Source organism: Ostrea edulis, chromosome 9, assembly GCF_947568905.1.
Source record: "Ostrea edulis chromosome 9, xbOstEdul1.1, whole genome shotgun sequence".
In the NCBI taxonomy this organism is placed as follows: Eukaryota; Metazoa; Mollusca; class Bivalvia; order Ostreida; family Ostreidae; genus Ostrea; species Ostrea edulis.
In genome coordinates this window covers 51,102,556-51,122,821 of record NC_079172.1, presented here as the reverse complement: position 1 = coordinate 51,122,821, position 20,266 = coordinate 51,102,556, and the positions used below count along the sequence as shown (strand labels likewise).

The window sequence follows — 20,266 nt, the reverse complement described above, 5'->3', positions numbered from 1 at the left end:
AAAGTATTCATTTTCACGTTAAAAGGAGAATTTTTAACTTTAAATAAGTATAATTTTCGCAAAGTTCATACATTCAACTATGCAACAAAAGCGCTTGGAAAGTTGTCATTTCATGTATTTTGCGCAAAATGAGCTGTAGTGGATACCTTGAGGCCTGACTGTAATATTTATTCCCATGTGGATACTTGTGAGGCCTGACTGTAATATTTATTTCCACGTGGCTACCTTTGTGGCCTGACTGTAGTATTTATTTCCACGTGGCTACCTTTGTGGCCTGACTGTAGTATTTATTCCCACGTGGATACTTTTGAGGCCTGACTGTAATATTTATTCCCATGTGGTTTCTTTTGAGGCCTGACTGTAATATTTATTCCTATGTGGATACTTTTGAGGCTTGACTGCAATATTTATTCCCATGTGGATATTTGTGAGGCCTGGCTGTGATATCTATTCCCATGTGGATATTTTGGAGGCCTGACTGCAATATTCATTCCCACGTGGATACTTTTGAGGCCTGTCTGCAGTATTTATTCCCATGTGGTTATTTTTGAGGCCTGACTGTAATATCTATTCCCATATTACTGCTTCTCATCCTCTACAACCAGTGGTGGATTTAAGGGGGGCAGAGCTGCCCCTCCCCTAAATTTTTCAAATTTAAGGTAAATCGTGGTCTCGTTTAAAAAAATGTAAACGACAAAAGAAGCAATAATTTCTTTCATTCTAGAGAAATAAATGACAAATTGTTTTGATTTAATAAATTACTTTTATTGGGAGAACTTACATTTTACCAAAAACCCTCAAAATTTGCGTCATTTTATTAATTTCACCCTATCAAAAATGACAGAAAATAGTAAAAATTACTACATACGAGACATATTTCAAACCCTATAAAATCTTTAAAATCAAGGAGCTTTCGGAGGGCCTCAACATGGTCCCTAGACACCCTCCCTCATAGAGCAGTGCCCCCCTTAACCACAATTTCTGGATCTGCCCCTGACAACTCCAGGTATACAGTAAAACACACTTATAGCTAAGCACTGGGGACAAACAATTTTGATTTGTCATAAACATAATTCGCTATATCCAATTAAATCATGTGTTTTCAAACTACAGGAAATAAAAATTCCTTTGCTGTAAGTATGAATTCATTATAAGAATGTTCACTGTAACTGTGTTTTACTGTAAGTATGAATTCATTATAAGCATGTTCACTGTAACTGTGTTTTACTGTAAGTGTGGATTCATTATAAGCATGTTCACTGAAACTGTGTTTTACTGTAAGTGTGAATTCATTATAAGCATGTTCACTGTAACTGTGTTTTACTGTAAGTGTGAATTCATTATAAGCATGTTCACTGTAACTGTGTTTTACTGTATGTGTGAATTCATTATAAGCATGTTCACTATAACTGTGTTTTACTGTACTTGTATTATGAGAATAAGATAAACACTCAGTGAAGACAACATTCAACAGTACACATTGCACTCAGTGTCTCATTTTTTCCTTTAATACAGCATACATGAACTTTTAACATACACATCACAAACATACCACATTCATTTTAATTTCACACTACACTCTGTTTAATTACAAGTAGCATGGACCCAAAATGGTCCTCACTGACTATAGTAATAACTTAATGGAGAATCTAGATACAAAAAGATTATAATCACAATACTGTTTCTAGACTTTATACACTAGTACCTATCGACATCTGACATAGTTTTTCACCAGCTTTTAACACAGATTCTGCATTTCCTTGAGAATTATCAGTATTGCTGGTGTTGGACTTGCTCCCTGACCCCGAGTTGACCTGCGAGTCGGGATTGTCTTTAGTTACATTAGGATTTTTGGGTTCTCTCGCTCCAAATATGGTGGAACCTATGCGTACATTTGTACTTCCCAATTCAATCTGCAAAAAAGAGACTAGTATTACCTCACATAAACAAACACTGATCAGACTAGTATTACCTCACATAAACAAATACTGATCAGACTAGTATTACCTCACATAAACAAATACTGATCAGACTAGTATTACCTCACATAAACAAATACTGATCAGACTAGTATTTCCTCACATAAACAAATACTGATCAGACTAGTATTACCTCACATAAACAAACACTGATCAGACTAGTATTACCTCACATAAACAAACACTGATCAGACTAGGATTACCTCACACAAACACTGATCAGACTAGGATTACCTCACATAAATACTGATCAGACTTTATTTTCTAGTTTCTTTGTTAAATAGACATTGTCTTCCCCTGAAAAGCAGCTGAATGTAAAACCACTTTAAAAAACTTATAAATATCATCACTGTTCTTTACGTAACTTTACAATCTGATCATGAAGATAGTGCATGTATATACTGCCCCAATGTGTTTGCACCAAAACATAATGGAATGTTATAACTAATTATTACCGTAGATTTTACTGACTGTCTACAGATATTTGTAGGGTTGTTTAAGTTATAGAATAGACTGTAGCAACCCGACAAATTTCTGTAGACAGTCAGTAACAAACCTATTAAGTGTTTTATTTTGAAGAGAACCATTGTTTAACATGTGAAGAAGTAATATGGAAGATATACAATTAAAAAGACAAATCAAAAAAATAATGAATGCAAGGGGTATTCTGAAGAACTGATTGTAGAAATTACCACATGTTTCCTTTGTTTTTTATATCCCCTATAATATTTATTCCTTAAACTTGTATTTGAGATAAAACCTTTTCGTATAAATATAAGCTTTTATTTCAAGTTGAAAAGTCACTTGAACATCACAGTGCCTTCCTTGAGAAATGAAAACATATTGAACAGCTGTGGTAAATGTTCATGAAACACAAATCATAGGTGGCTATAAATATTTAAGGTAAGGTTTGCAACAACAGGGAGATAACTCGTACTGTACAGAAATGTACCTTGGTGCATTTCACACTTCATGACGTCACAATGAACATGAACATCACGACTTATAGGTGTTTATAGTTGTATCGTGGGGAAAATGTCATGATATCTACCACTATCAAGTGTTAAGCAGTCGTATAAGTAGATCAGCCTGACAAATGTTTCTCAAATGATCATTTATAAATTTTATTTGATATCAATACATAATTTCCTATAATGTATGCACTATGGTAAGTTTGAGCATTTTGGAATACATGTCGAACGACTTGGAACAGATGAAAGATGAGGATCGTTTGCTGATATTTCATGTGAAACCAAGAGAGGAAACATTAATCTCAGTAGATCTTGCTTGGGGGAGTAGGGTTTATTTTGGTGTTGTTATAATCGATCATTATTTGTGAATAGTATCCTCAAATTTGACAAGACCCAACATTTTGGGTCAAATATTAATGATGCTAGGAATTTTCATGATATATTCCCAAGAATTTTTCAAATAAACCTGACTACTCTCTAATTACTTTATATTTCAATGCTATGGCATCTTCTACTTGCACCAAAGTGATTTAATGCATGAACTTTGGAAATGTAGAAATATCAGGTCATGCGACTGATATGATCACTTAACAATATAAAAGTGGGGTCTTCTCTATTATATTTTGAAATATTCCTAATTTCGTCTAACTAAGGAACATCTGCATAATGACATGGATTTTATCGATATGAAACCAGATTTGATAAGTGTCATTTTCACGTTACATTAATTCAGCCTCCCTCTAGATCTGCCACAGCCCAGGCTTTAATTCACATTGTTGCAAAGATATCAGTCATCTGTCAAACGATGTAAACAAACATCAAGCTATGGAATAAGAAGGGCAAATTTATTTCAAAGATATCATATTTAATTAAGACAGTTCCGGGCTAATGAGGATACACAGCATTTATGACAAAATGGAACCATGGAAAACCAGAAACTGAAGATATAGATATTGCATTGTTCTCCACTTGATATTGAATTTAAAAACAACAACAAATATCTTGATTGATTTTACAATTTCATTTCTAAAGTAGACACCCATAGGTATGATGATATTCATGATTCATGATATTAAATGTATAGTCGCACTTTGGTATCTCGAACACCAAGTATTTTACCCTTCATATCTCAAATTCTTGGATATCTCATAGTTTTTGGGAGTTGAACTATGTTCAATCTCCCTGGGTCATCACGCACTTTTCTGCGCAGTAATTTGTATTGATTTGTATAGTGGTCGTCAGCGGGGGTTCTGTGTCAGCTGATTTACTCCTAGGTAAATCAACATAAACTTTTATAAACATCCGCCATTAAATAATCCATGTAACTTTTCTGAATTAATCTAATTTTGATAATTGACATGTAAATAAATGCAATGATATTGTATTCAAATCAATTTGAATACAAGATTTCGATCAAATTGATACTGATAGACATAGAAAAATAAAAGATAAGGTTGAAAAGTGTCCTTTGTAGCGCAGCGTCACCTATAAACATTGATAGGGAAACGAACGACAACTGCACACGCCCTATTGACAATGTGGCGCGAAATATCGAATATGGTGCGAAACCTCAGAAAATTTACAAGAAATAACTCTACAACATTGTGTATGTGTATATATTTGTTGTTTTTTTTAATGTGATATAAAAAATGCTTGATGTTACATGTAGATTGCATTAAAACACGTCATTCCCAGTCAACAACTTTCGATTGGGATCGGAATACGAAATAAAATTTCTTATATCCGGTGGCAAAGTGAAACTGCTTCATGCTTCAAGTTATTGAATTACGTAGTAATTGCACGTTACACATTAGAGAACTGTTCCTTTTAATAAAGAAAGTCACAAAATAGATACAAAATGAGTGTACCTTATTCATTACTGTTACCGAGCTTTCGTCGACTATAATCTCGAAATGGCGTGTTTCGCTGCGCTTTATGACGGTAAGGTCCACATTTTCTACGTGAGTAGTGTGATATTTGTTTATGAATTTTTCGCGCATACATGGTATGTCTCGGCTAGCAATAATGGAAACTTTCTCACCTATGTATGTAAAGACATATTAATCTCTATTTTTAAAAATGTAGAACACTTTTATCAAATGACAATGTTTGAAAACGCTTAGAGCCCCGATGTCAGAATTTCCTTTTCCAAGACATCAATATGTCAAATTCATTATCCTTTTTGAATAGTATGTACCATATTTTGTACCAATTATCCATTTTGAATCCCCTATTACAATGGGATTTTGCTGCACTCTGTAATGTTTGAGTGGATGTCATGAGTGTGTGTCAAACAGAAATTTTAAGAGCATGGGATAAGGTGCTGCCATGTATTACTTCACTATCAAAGTTTAACCCAGTTGCCACAATGTTGAATTTATGCTGCAAAAAGGATTGGAAATTGTTCTGGTCAAAACACATTGTTTATTTGTCTACAGATGAAAGAGACATGAGGATTCTCCCTCACAAACTGAAAAAAAAAATAGTTATGGATCTTGTACATGTATAGTTTATTAATCACTATAGATTTCCAGCATCACAAGTCTGATTCCACTATATGCTTTCCATACTGTCAGGTTCATTCACCCCCTGTTTGAGCCACAGTATAATATCCCAAATACCTTGGCAATAAATAACATTATTTGACTAGTGTTTCATTTTTAGCGGAGTTGCGATAAGTCGAACTCGGCTTATGATCTGATGAAGTGCCTTTGGGCGGGCAGGCGGGCACGCATCAACATTTCATTTCCGCACCATAGCTCTTGAGCAAATTATAGGATCTCATTCAAACTTAGAGGGATTGTTACCCTCAGTAAGATGAGGAAGCCTATCAATTCTGGGGTCACTAGGTCAAAGGTCAAGGTCACTGGCTATAAATAGACTGAAATTTGGAGAAAATTTTGTTTTCCGCACCTTAGCTCTTGAACGAATTATAGGATCTCATCAAACTTAGATCGATTAAGTAAGACAAGAAGCCTATCGATTCCGGGGTCACAAGGTCAAAGTCACAGTGGCTATAAATAGACTGAAATTTGGAGAAAATTTTGTTTTCTGCACTATAATTTTTTAACAAATTATAGGATCTCAATTAAACTTAGATGGATTATCGCCCTTGATGAGACAAAGAAGCCTATTGATTTTGGTCAAGGGTTAAAGGTCAAGGTCACAAAGGATTTAAGTCGGCTGAAATTTATGTACGCAAAATTTTGCTCCCTGCTTGATAATTCTGGAAAACTTTTCTGCCGGTTCCCTCTATGCCCATTCCTTGCGCAACTCGGCTTGTGCATTTCCGATGCCCGACAATTTTTTATTTTTTTGCATTTCATTTATTTTGAGTTATTATAAAATTATTTACCATTCCATTGATCCTCTACAGGACTGTAGTATACTCAGGTGACAGTTTAGCATATTGGACTACCTTTTCAAGTAATGAATCCTTAGAATTAGCTATAACTAGGATTAAACTTGAATGTATATATACAGGGGAAAAACTTCTTCATAACTGCAAGGCATTGATAACCATATTGATTTGAATGTTTGAGCCATAATATGTGGGCACATTTTTCATGAGAATATAAAGGGGTGAAATTCTAGAAAACAACAACACGACTTCAGTTACTCGAGGACCGTTGTGGCCCATGGGCCTTCCATTATCCATGTTTGCTGTTGTAACGCTTTGAAAAACAACAACAGTTGATTTGTATCTAAAATCATAATAATATTCAGTCATTTATCCCCCTACCCTTCCAGTACTATCTTTTCTAACTGAATTTCCACAATGTTCAACTCCCACGAGTACTTTAAGTACTTTGATTTCTCTGTCCCATCGAGTTTGAGATAACAAGGTTTGACTGTATTTGTTTTTGTGTCTAATTTAATATTTATCTGATACATTTAATATTATCTGATAAATTTCTAATCACATTCACCTTCATCGATCAGATCATCAGCTTGATGCATATCCCTTGATAGTAAAATTGTTTTAATGAAAGAAAGCAGAGGTGAGCAAGCTCACATACCCCACGCTCCAACACTGATTGGCAATGCCTCACATAATGAATGGTAATGTAATGCATTACTGCAAGAACAGGACAGACGGGCTCAAAATACTAATTTCAATAGGGGCACAACTCCACCAAATATTATTGAATCAGAATTTTCTGGGAATATGCACATCTACACAGTGTGTCCTTCTTAACTACAGAGTTTCACGAAATTCTGTAGAGCGTTCTCAGAGGAGACGTGCTGACAAGAAAGGAACTGACAGACAGGTCAAAAACATTATACCCTCCACAACTTCATTGCATGGGGTATAATAAATCAAAAGAGAATGTGGTGCTACAATACTTCACAAATAAATATAGCTGGTTTATCATTTTTGGGTTGGAATCATATTTTGTTCATGAAAATGTTCAATGCACTCATCAAAAGCTGGACAATTGTAAAACAAAGTGGCAAATCACATAATGAAATAATTCTGTTTAATCTGTTACCATGAAAATAAAGCCTGGTGGGTAGTCATTTTGCTAGCGTTTATAAATGAAACAAACATTATGTTAAAAGTGAAATTTTTCTGACGTAGAGCTTAAAGGACACATCTGTGTTTTCAAAGTATACAGAATTATATGCATTTTGTCTTCCTTATGCTTATAGAAATTAATTGTAATAGTTCGTTCGCTGAAGTATTCCGATAATTAGCCACAATACGGACTTAAATCTAAGCCCCGATTTCAAAAAGCCTAGTTAATTAGATAGGTAGTCACGTGGTACAGTGACGTCATATGCGACCTTCGTCGATCAACTTGTTGTAACAGTAGTGTTAGATATTTTTAAAACTCGGGTTTTAGGGGCCTAATTTATTTACCATGGATAACATTTATTTCGATGTTGACAAATTTCCAGAGTCTTATATCTTTTAGCCACCAGTGCATACAAATAGCGACCCAAATGTAGCGAGAAAAGCGAGTATGAAATCTGCTTAAATTTGCGAGTAAATAATGTTTACATCGGATCCCTGTCTAAACACAATTTGGTAATGCCATTTCTGTAAACAACTGTAATTAGAGTTGTTGCTTTTCTAAAATAAACAGTCCAATTATTATTAAATTTATTTTTGGAGAAGTTAGATAGGCCTAAATTATGATACGATTATGTATCATTGACAACTAGGCCTACTGTCACGGGTGCATTTCGAAAAAGAAAAAATAATAATAATGATCAAACTTATTGTGAAAATCACAATACTTTTAAATTATTTTATTAAAGCAATTTTATTAGGCCTAATCATTAATTTTTGTTACGTAGGAAGTGGGAGCGTGGCGTGCTGTTGTTGTAAACACGTACACGTACGCGTTCCTTAAAAAAAATGAAAGCATTATAATTCAATTCAAAGTCGGGAAATATTATATTTTATTATTTATAATTGAAAGTTCTATTATCTTTTATCTTTAAATTTCTTTTTTAAAACTACCAGTTGGTAGACACTGCTAGCAAAGTTCTGCCTATGTTGTTACAAGGTGAAGGTCAGTTGGTGCGAGTGTGTATTGAATTCGAGAGCAGAACGGAAAGCATATGCCGTAGGCCTATATGTTACAGTGCGTAGCTTCGATAGAACCACTTTCTCGCAGTTTATCTACGTATTTGTCCAAGTGCTTGTTAGAAAAAGTACAGGGACAAATTTTACTGGGGGGTTTTATGGCAAAGTCGTTGTGCCGACAAAAAATATTCACGTCTTGTCCCTCATACATTCCTTCGAAAATTGATAAAAACACAGTCCAAATCCTCTCTACTGACAGCAAGTACACCCTTAAACGGCACAAAACACCCTAATGCAGTGTTATTTACAAGCTGTTATTGTGATAATTGTTTGTTTGTCAATTAAATCTAATCTGTTTATGAAATGGCTATCAACTGTTTTCAAATCTTCTCGCTCGAGGTCGCATATGACGTCACACATAATGGCGCGTAAAATATCGAAGAAAATATGCATATCGCAAGATTTGAATTTCATCGCTTTCAAACTCGAAAACTACGCAAACTGTTTCATTTAAAACACACGTAAAGTAGTTTTAGGCATGAAATGAATTAATTTTGCTGAAAAAATTAAAAAGTTTAAAAACATGCGATGTGTCCTTTAAGATGCTCGATATGTATTTCTTGTTGCATTAGCAACCAATTCAAATATCATTCAAGATACAAAAAGCACTATTTTTGTGTTTTGAATAAAAAATTTCCTTAATACCAAATAGTATAATCTCATAGATAATGCTCTTTTTAAAAAATTTTAATAACTTTTTATCCCATAACTTTGCCCTGTGTACTTTTTATACCACTGTTATCCCTTTTCAAACCAAGATCCAGAAAATGTAAAACATCACAGAATCAAACCCACACGGCCAAAAAACGAAACAGGCAATATCTTAAAATTTTTGATTAATTCCTACAGAAGATACCGATGTGCAAAATGATTTTGTTGACTGCATGGCAAAACCTCACAAACCTTACCATAATTAATCATACCAATATCAAGTGCTTTAACAGCACATATTCCAGGATTGTTTTGTTTAACTTATGGCATGTTCTAGATCTAATTGTTTGACTATATAGCATTAAAGGACACATCTCGTGTTTTCAAAGTATACAGAATTATATGCATTTTGTCTTCCTTATGCTTATAGAAATTAATTGTAATAGTTCGTTCACTGAAGTATTGCGATAATTAGCCACAATACGGACTTAAATCTAAGCCCCGATTTCAAAAGGCCTAGTAGCCACCAGTGCATACAAATAGCAACCCAAATGTAGCGAGGAAAGCGAGTATGAAATCTGCATAAATTTGCGAGTAAATAATGTTTACATGGGATCACTGTCTGAACACTATTTGGTAATGCCATTTCTGTAAACAACTGTAATTAGCGTTGTTGCTTTTCTAAAATAAACAGTGCAATTATTATTAAATTTATTTTTGGAGAAGTTAGATAGGCCTAAATTATAATACGATTATGTAGCATTGACAACTAGGCCTACTGTCACGGGTGCATTTCGGGGGAAAAAATATAATAAAAATGATCAAACTTATTGTGATAATCACAATACTTTTAAATTATTTTATTCAAGCAATTTTATTAATCATTATATTTTGTTATCTACACGTTGTTACTTAGGAAGTGGGAGCGCGGCGTGCTGTTGTTGTAAACACGTACGCGTTCCTTAAAAAAAATGAAAGCATTATAATTCAATTCAAAGTTGGGAAATATCATATTTTATTATTTATAATTGAAAGTTCTATTATCTTTTATCTTTAAATTTCTTTTTTAAAACTACCAGTTGGTAGACACTGCTAGCAAAGTTCTGCCTATATGTTGTTACAAGGTGAAGGTCAGTTGGTGCGAGTGTGTATTGAATTTGAGAGCAGAACGGAAAGCATATGTGGTAAGCCTATATGTAACAGTGCGAAGCTTCGATAGAACCATTTTCTTGCAGTTTATATACGTCTTTGTCCAAGAGCTTGTTTGAAAAAGTACAGGGACAAATTCTACTGGGGTTTTTTATGGCAAAGTCGTTGTGCCGACAAAAAATATTCACGTCTTGTCCCTCATACCTTCCTTCGAAAATTGAAAAAAACACAGTCCAAATCATCTCTACTGACAGCAAGTACACCCTTAAACGGCACAAAACACCCCAATGCAGTGTTATTTACAAGCCGTTAATGTGATAATTGTTTGTTTGTCAATTAAATCTAATCTGTTTATGAAATGGCTAACAACTGTTTTCAAATCTTCTCGCTCGATAATGGCGCGTAAAATATCGAAGAAAATATGCATATCGCAAGATTTGAATTTCATCGCTATCAAACTCAAAAACTACGCAAACTGTTTCTTTTAAAACACATGTAAAGTAGTTTTAGGCATGAAATGAATTAATTTTGCTGAAAAAATTAAAAAGTTTAAAAACATGCGATGTGTCCTTTAACTTACTGCATACTTGTAGTCTGATTGTTTAACTATAATTAACTTACTGCATGCTTGTAGTCTGGTTGTTTAACTATAACTTACTGCATGCTTGTGATCTGATTATCTAATTATAACTTACTGCATGCTTGTAGTCTGATTATCTAACTATAACTTACTGCATGCTTGTAGTCTGATTATCTAACTATAACTTACTGCATGCTTGTGATCTGATTATCTAATTATAACTTACTGCATGCTTGTGATCTGATTAACTAACTATAACTTACTGCATGCTTGTAGTCTGGTTGTTTAACTATAACTTACTGCATGCTTGTAGTCTGGTTGTTTAACTATAACTTACTGCATGCTTGTAGTCTGGTTGTTTAACTATAACGTACTGCATGCTTGTAGTCTGGTTGTTTAACTATAACTTACTGCATGATTGTGATCTGATTATCTAACTATAACTTACTGCATGCTTGTAGTCTGGTTGTTTAACTATAACTTACTGCATGATTGTAGTCTGGTTGTTTAACTATAACTTACTGCATGCTTGTAGTCTGGTTGTTTAACTATAACGTACTGCATGCTTGTAGTCTGGTTCTTTAACTATAACTTACTGCATGATTGTGATCTGATTATCTAACTATAACTTACTGCATGCTTGTAGTCTGATTATCTAATTATAACTTACTGCATGCTTGTAGTCTGGTTGTTTAACTATAACTTACTGCATGCTCGTAGTCTGATTATCTAACTATAACTTATTACATGCTTGTGATCTGATTATCTAACTATAACTTACTGCATGCTTGTAGTCTGATTATCTAATTATAACTTACTGCATGCTTGTAGTCTGATTATCTAATTATAACTTACTGCATGCTTGTGATCTGATTATCTAACTATAACTTACTGCTTGCTTGTGATCTGATTATCTAACTATAACTTACTGCATGCTTGTAATCTGATTATCTAATTATAACTTACTGCATGCTTGTAGTCTGATTATCTAACTATAACTTACTGCATGCTTGTAATCTGATTATCTAACTATAACTTACTGCATGCTTGTGATCTGATTATCTAATTATAATTTACTACATGTTTGTGATCTGATTATCTAACTATAACTTACTACATGCTTGTAATCTGATTATCTAACTATAACTTACTGCATGCTTGTAGTCTGATTATCTAACTATAACTTACTGCATGCTCGTAGTCTCCTGACATCCCCATGCTGAGTTCTACTTCCTGTTCCTCCAGCTGTAATTCCTGGCAGACTTTATCTCGACATCGTGATAATTTCTATCATAGAGGGAAAAAATCCACAATTTCAGTTTTGTGAGATACAAATAGGTACGTTATGAAAGATTATAGATCTAGAATTTATTCTAGAGATAGAAATTTAAATGTAATTGACTTCTTTAATCTGACATATACATGTAAATATCAAAATCATACCCAGTATTGTAAAATAAACATTTGCTACATAGACTATTGAAATTATAAAAGTTTAATGTTTGATTATGGGTCGTCGTTTACGTTACATGTCATTTACTTTTCTTTAACTCCACCCCTGTACTCCTCAGCAGATCTATGGTACATGACTTTGTGTATGTAAATGTAAGTGGAACGTTTTGAAAGATTTTGATATGTGGTGGTTGTAGAACACTCGCAAGCATATAGTTCGTACTCACAAGTTTCAATCACACCTCTACTTTCATTTTCAAACTAAATACGAGCAACACAGCCGTTCACGTCAAATCATTTTAATTTTGACAGACGGCACAGCATTGATCCCAGCACAGGTAAATTCTAGGGGTGATGAAAGGTGAAGATAACAATCGGTGATCAATCTCACAACTCCTATAAGCAATACAAAATAGATAGTTGGGCAAACACAGACCCCTGGACACACCAGAGGTGGGATCAGGTGCCTAGGAGGAGTAAGCACCCCCTGTCGATCGGTCACACCCACCGTGAGCCCTATATCCTGATCAGGTAAAATCAAGACTATAAATACCAGAAAGTCTGGGTTGGGTCCCTTTGTGATGTCATGGTTAAATGACCCAATGGTCATCAGACCTGCAAACTCCAGGTGGGGACAATTTTCTTTGATCTCTTTGACAACGCTCGCCATTTCCTCTTCATTACATCCATGTTTGTCTGTAAAGTTTAAACCAGATTTATTTCACCCTGCATATATATAAAAGTTGGCCAAAAAAGTCCTAGACATTATCCTGAACTTTGTACATTATGTAATTATTTATTCAATAAACACAAAATTTTGCATGATACTTATTCAATGTTCACGAAATTTATGAGATTTGAAATAATTATCTTTCATAGTAAAAGAATTTATAACACCAATGGAGTTCAATGGTGCATGCTCAAAATGTGATATTGTATGTTTATATCTATCTTAAAGCTATTTATGCCATCTTAATTGGATATCATCGAAGGAATAAAGAGAGTTGAATTATGGATGCCCCATTTCAAAATATTCATGATCATGTGATGTTGCAAGCTGAATTCAGAAAATAACAATTATGTGGAAACACTAAAATGTGAACAGCCTGTAGGCTGAACATATACAGAGATAAAAGATTGTAAAATGGGAAACGAGGGTAAACAACCACTTTGAGCAATCGAAGGTAGTTAAATTTCATGTTTCTAATAAAATCACTTCAATACGACTGCATGCATTCTGTAAATGAAATTATCTTCTGTGATTTTCCAATCTGATTAAAACCAGATCCTGAGATCCGCTCACTTAGATCGCTACACTAGGATCTGACGTAACCCCATATAGGGTCACGTCCGCATGACCTTTCGTTCAGCCAATCAAATTGACCCTGTCGATTTATACCAACGATAATTTTTCTCCCATGAACCTTTGCGTCATTATTTACATAAGAGATGCAAAAAAAACCCAAAAAAACAAAACAAATGGCTGCGCGTTTGACAGACGACTGTACACTTGTCAAAACATGCGATTTAAACAACGTCTGTATTCTCTGCGGGTTTTCTTTCATTCACACGCATAAAAATCCCGATGAAGTTCACAATTCAAGGAAAATGGCTGCGATTGCTTGGTTTGAAAGAAAACATATCGCAGCTAGATGCGACGTCACAATGCACCGTTTACGTCGACTGGCGTTATATTCCTCGCGTTATTTAAGTAAACCATCTTGAAAACTATTCAATTCGTACCCGTCCCTATTCATATATAAATCTGAATTCACAATTAATTTAATTTGGGTATATTTCATATCGTACGTTTTGTTGTTTGAATGAACAGAATAGATTAGGCATTATTGCGAAAGTTTAAAATTCGTTATGCGAGAATATACAAATTTACAGTGTGGAATAAACTTCGTGAGAGAGAGATTACAGCAATTTGTTTACGAATTGCCAGGAACCGCCCAAATAACCATCATTGTCTGTATGGCGCAATCTGACTGGCTGATAGTTCTCATGAATATTCCAAGCGAAAGGTCATGCGGACATGACCCCCTATGGGGTTACGCCAGATCCTAGTGTAGCGATTGTGAGCGAATCTCAGGATCTGGTTTTAATCAGATTGGTGATTTTCCAATAAAAATTTTCCCACACACTTGTGCACATCCACCAAAATGTCACTCCTTCATAAATACGCATTATTTTAAAAATCATTGTTTTCCCCTTGCATTGAATAGATCAATACTCTGTGAATAACAATCTAATTAAAATTAGATCCTATGATCCGCTCATCTACTATCGCTACACTAGTAGATGAGCGGATCATAGGATCTAATTATGATTAGATTTTGTAAATAACAATATATAATTTGGAAATTATCTGATATCATTTTTCATAGTTTATCAAACTTACAAAATTTTCGGGTGGTTTCCAACATCGAAAAAATCTGGTTTAATTCAGCACATAAAGCATTATACATTCTCTTATCATAGGTGAAACATCAAATTAAGATTCATATCAGTGGAATCAGCAGAATGTTTCACCTAAATAGCAACATTTTACAGACTTGATGTCATACACGGAGGAGAGGTGAGGTAATTGTTTAAACCTGAATTAAGACTTGAGGAATATTGTGGAGTCAAACTCATACCCTGCTCACAGAGATGTTATTAAAAATTGTGTTGAATGTGGTGCAAGAAAATAAAATCACCTAACAGAAACCCGGTTTATTAACAATGTCTACGGATTTTTGAGACAACCTTCATACTTGTCTGTACTATTAAACAATATCTGACAGTTGGTAATCAAATTTAAACACGTAATTATCAAGTGTCAATATCTATATAGCATAAAAATACTGCAGCTGCATGACTCACAGTATATATAACGTCATTAATATCTATACAGAATGCAGAAGTACAACAGGTAATTTTCAGCTGCAAACATCCACTTTAAACTGCTTCTATATCTAATAAAAATTCACTAGATAAATTGAACTCTGAAGTCATTTCCCCATTTTTTTTAAACAAGAGGCCCACGGGCCTTATCAGTCACCTGAATACTAGTTAAAAGTATCACTAGTCCCAAGGGCTAAAAATCTAGAAAACATTTTCTGTTCTGAATATCTAAGCTAAATTCTAATATCAGCAACAGCTTAGAATAAGATGTGTTCTTAAAATTTCAATGCCCTCAAAAGTGCATATACTGATGAATGGCTTTACACAATATGATACAGTGTATATGCATTATCATTAAACGATATCACTAATTTGGACCCATCCTAAAGTCAAGAAGAAGTTAAAAATGTTCAATTGTTAACGTACGACGGACAACCCATGATGACAGATGCAGATCAATTGCATTAGATCACTTGAGTGACTCAGGTGACCTAAAATGCCCCAAAATGAGAGTTGCAGACCCCAAAATGAACTCTCATTAAAAGGTAATGGGGGTATAACCTCTGCAGCCCCCCTTCCCTCTCCATCCTATTGTTATACATTGGCTTACTATCTTCCATGCTGGTGTTGACCTGAACCATCACTCTAAGCTTCCCTTGTTTATTTCTGGACTCCCATTGTTTGTTCAACGTGTTTGCAATTTTGATCGATTCAACTGTCTCCACCATATAAAGATTGGGACAGGCTGCAAAGACATAATAGACAATTTACACATACTTTCCAGTATCGCAGGGGGATTTTCTTTGCTGTTGAAAATTCATGACTTTTATACATTATATTCTAGTATGATATAAGGACATGTAGAGGTAGCTGATGTTTTGATATTTACATCGAGATTCAGTCTACCTAATAGATGACACTGAGTAATTATTCCGAATTCTGTTGCCTCATTGGTCTATCTGTATGATGTCATTTTTGAAAATACATGAGGGTATGAATTGCGATGCTCCACACCGACATACTTTCCATGAAGCACTAACATCGCAGTTCATTCCTTCATCAATTTTCAAAAATGAAATTTATTTATAATCATTTTAAATAAATGTTTTTCATATAATTCTATTGGTTTTGTAATTTCATTTGGAAAAAAATCCACATTCCAATTATAATCCATGAAGTATATCAGATTATTACCAGTCATAATTAATGATCAATTTTGTACTGATCGCCCATCATAAATACGAAAAAGAAAAATAATGATAATAGTTACATGTAACAGAATAATCAGTGAAAGGTCTAACAACAAGATGGATGATGACCTTAATATGAATAAGAATACAGGGATTTTTTTAGGGTCTGTAGGGGGCCGAAATAAGGCCCCATTCCCAATGCTAAAAAGCAGGTATTTTCCCCAATTTTTGCTTTGAAATTCCCAAACAATGAAAACAAATCAAAGTAGGTTAGCCTTAATGTATCTTCTTCACAGGCCCACAGATTACAACTTTTGCTTCAAAATTGTTAAATAAACCAAATTGACCAAATTGAAAGTCAGAAAGAGTCCAATTATACCTTAATGCACTCTGGTTTGGTTTTCCCCCTACTTCTTTGTATGGAACAATTTTCCCAATATCAAGCAAATGTCGCTATTTTTCCTAATTGAAAGGCCGAGGCCCTTGAAATCAAAACCTTGAAAAAACCCCGAGAATATCATATGGAAGACTTAATTAAACTGAATCAGACATTATAAGATTTAATAAAACTGAATCAATCAGATATTATAAGATAATTATGAATGTGCTTACAGATTAGAACACCAGATTTGTTTCTCTGCAGATGTCCAATGAAGTGCCATCGTATATCCTCACATTCAGCAAGGATCTGTAGCATTATAAACAAAGAAAGGAGGACTGATGAAACAACACAAAGTGTCACACCTCCACATCATACATATAATGCTAAACCACTGTTCATTTCTGTAGCATTCAACTTCAGTGTACAAATTTGTAAGAATGTATGGTTTGTTGTTTGGATTTTATTATCTCTTGGAGCATGTTCTAGTGTAAAGACATCACCTGATTCAGATGAACCACTGACATCTTCTAGGTGCTTAAGAATCATTTTACAGAGAGGGTATCACACTGGTGCCATCTGTAACAAGGGATCATGAACTAAGGTCTCTGACAAATGACCTATGGCTTTTGAACCCACAATACTAGCACTCCATTAACTGATCCAACATAACCAGTATGGAGTTTTACAATGCATTGACAGTTTGACCATTTTCATCAATTTCTACTGCAGCATATTAGTTTATTCATAAATATTTACATTAATTTAATATTTTTACCTATTTTAATGACAGCCATTTCCTCATGAATGCTATGTAGTTGTGAACAATGCAAGTATGAATCTTGATAAATATAGTACATCTATCTTAACAGCTGGGAATTCCAACAGGAAGGAAAATATAAAAAATAAATTTCAGTTTTGAAATACACGAGGGTATGAACAGCAATGCTTCACACCAGCATACTTTTTCAGAAAGTGCTAACAGGCTTTATGAAGTACGCCAATGTGAAGCACTGCAGTTAAAACCCTCATGAATCTTCAAAATTAAATTCATTTCTTAAGCATCAGTATTAAGTTTTAAAGAATTGCAGTGATAATGAAGTGAACTTACTTCTGGGTCACTGGACTTTTGGGATAGCTCATTGACCTGCAAGATCAAAGTTTTAATTCTACTCCAAGGGCAATGCTGTCAACAATCTCAAATATGCACTACATTAGGATGTTAACATACTTATTGACATCACTGAATGACGATAATTTCAACCTTACCAAGAAGATTTTACAAGATATTCCAACAAAAAAGCTTTATGTCCCTATTGTACATGTACATGTATTCTTGTTTGATATATTTGTAATTACGTAATTTTCCCCGAAGTGCCTTTGTCCACTCCTGTAGGCCTCCACTATGGAACTGACGGGCTTTGTCTTTGACACAGCAACAAGTCTGGGGGTCACTGCCATCTCCTCCTTCACCGCCTTTCATTTAAAATAAAATATTTAAATTAATCAATCAATTCATATTACAATCCATTACTAAGAGGTTAATAATAGTTTAAAATCTCTGGTAGTAGTTAGATAATATAAAAGAGTAGTCATAAACATAAAAAAAATCCACTCATTATCAAATATTGACAGCACAGTTTATTCAAAGAAAAAAAATTGTTCAGGCCAAAAAGAAATTAACCCATAGTTTCTCTATCGTAAACTAAGCTGACTCCATAGTGCAGTGGTGTCCGTTTCAAGTTTTGAACATGCTCACAACTTTCTGTCAGATAGACCACAGTTCGCCGGACAAGGAGTGTGTTGACCGGAAGAGAAACAGACATGAAACACAAAGGAACAGAGACGAACGAATTGACAATTTGGTTATCTGTTGGATGTCTGTTAGCGTTATCTGGTGAGGTGTGACTGCTGCTAAATGCATGTACATGATGCACACATCTCCTAATTTGTCTGAATGATGACAAGAGTTCATCCTTATGTCATGTGGCATCTTAGTTAACCCTGTATCGCATCACAAAAGATTTGAGCATGAATTCATTGATTTTAAAATAATTTTTTTAGATTCTCCATTGCATAGAAAGGACTCTGACTGACCTTAGATTAAATATGCAATCATCGGTACTAGAAAGTTCAGTTTGAAGAGCACCTGACTAGATATGGCAAGAAATCCTGACTTGAGATGCAAGAGGTCTGGGCTGCGTCCAAGATCATAGCGGCTACCCTAGGGGATAGGTATGATGGCTGATATTAGCTGCAGAACTAGCTCTCTGAAAAAATATTGTGAAGAAACAGAGATTTTTTTCAGAGAGCTACAGTTCTGCAGCTAGGCTGATATGTGCCGTTTTACAATGCATTGTCTTTTCGTTATTTTGAGCCGAAAAGTAGATAATATTATCAATTTGTCATCTTTTCATTATTTCAAGACGGAAAAGTCACTAAATATTATTCTGTTGTATTTTCGCCTCGAAAAAACAAAAAGAGAATAAAATATAAAATAGCACAAATCAGCCACCATACCTTTCCCCTAGCCTAGCCGCTGCGATCTTGAACGCAGCCCTGTTCTCTTGTATTATCTCCCTTTCACACGTAACTACTGGTAAATTAAATTTTTGTGTTTCACAGAAATTACTGGTAAATGTACATTTCATTGGAAACTTCATAGTACGGTATACACACAGAGGTTTCATAAATTTCGTTAGCTGTGTTATTGGCTATGCCATGTTAATAAATAGCACATGAGCAGCACATCTTACGAAGTTATGAAATCAGCACCTAGCACCTCTCGGTACATATTATAAAATATACAGACATCGTCACCTTATTTCTCTTTGATGTGGCAGTCTCCATTTTTTCCAAAACATTATGTAATGCAGACGATATGGAAGACATTTTTCTGCTATATGTACCACTAGTGCTGGTCAGTATACGAATCATTACCGTGATAACGTCCTCCGAACTTTGTTTTGAAATCAGACTTTTGGTAATGTCGAGCCCGACGTCTTTTTTAGGTCGTCATCTGAGCACAGTCCTCCCAGAATAGAACGGAATGCTACACCAGAGAAACGACTTCTCCACTTTAGCTGTAACATATGGCCCCCGACGATTTCATAAAATATCAAAGTTTGAATTTTGCCATTTGCAATGCTCGAAGATGTTCATTAATACCTTAACTGTCAGGTTTGGTATTTTATTTTACTGAAAAGTTCGTTAACATTAAGAGCTACGCCGTCTTTTGAAGTCGGGGTTGTCTAAATTGTTAAATCCCTATTGATATTTATGGCACGCCAAATTCACAAAAATTAGCTAAACATAGTTTCACAGTTGATAAACTAGGTTTATCGACTGTAAACTATAGTTTACGGACCGTAAACTATAGTTAACGACGTTAATCTATATTTCACATCTGTAAACCATAGTTAACAGATAA

General features: G+C 34.5%; 1 protein-coding gene across 1 annotated transcript; it reads right to left on the bottom strand.

The window, feature by feature from the left end:
• Positions 1 to 1,485: 1,485 nt before the first annotated feature.
• Positions 1,486 to 19,821, bottom strand: LOC125659337 (pyridoxal phosphate homeostasis protein-like). Its single transcript, XM_048890982.2, has 8 exons — positions 19,657 to 19,821; positions 18,196 to 18,312; positions 17,948 to 17,983; positions 17,070 to 17,145; positions 15,878 to 16,012; positions 12,932 to 13,074; positions 12,115 to 12,213; positions 1,486 to 1,913 (listed from the first exon to the last, which is right to left on the bottom strand). The coding sequence occupies exons 1-8, from the start codon at positions 19,771 to 19,773 to the stop codon at positions 1,692 to 1,694; spliced, it is 945 nt and encodes a 314-aa protein (XP_048746939.2). The 5' UTR covers positions 19,774 to 19,821; the 3' UTR covers positions 1,486 to 1,691.
• Positions 19,822 to 20,266: the final 445 nt, after the last annotated feature.

Coding starts and splice junctions, on each gene's coding strand:
- LOC125659337 (XM_048890982.2), bottom strand. CDS start 19,773: ATGATTCGTATACTGACCAGCACTAGTGGTACATATAGCAGAAAAATG. Junction 16,013..17,069: donor CAAATCTGGTGTTCTAATCT/GTAAGCACATTC, acceptor ATGTCTTTGCAG/CCTGTCCCAATCTTTATATG. Junction 13,075..15,877: donor CAACACCAGCATGGAAGATA/GTAAGCCAATGT, acceptor TAAACTTTACAG/ACAAACATGGATGTAATGAA.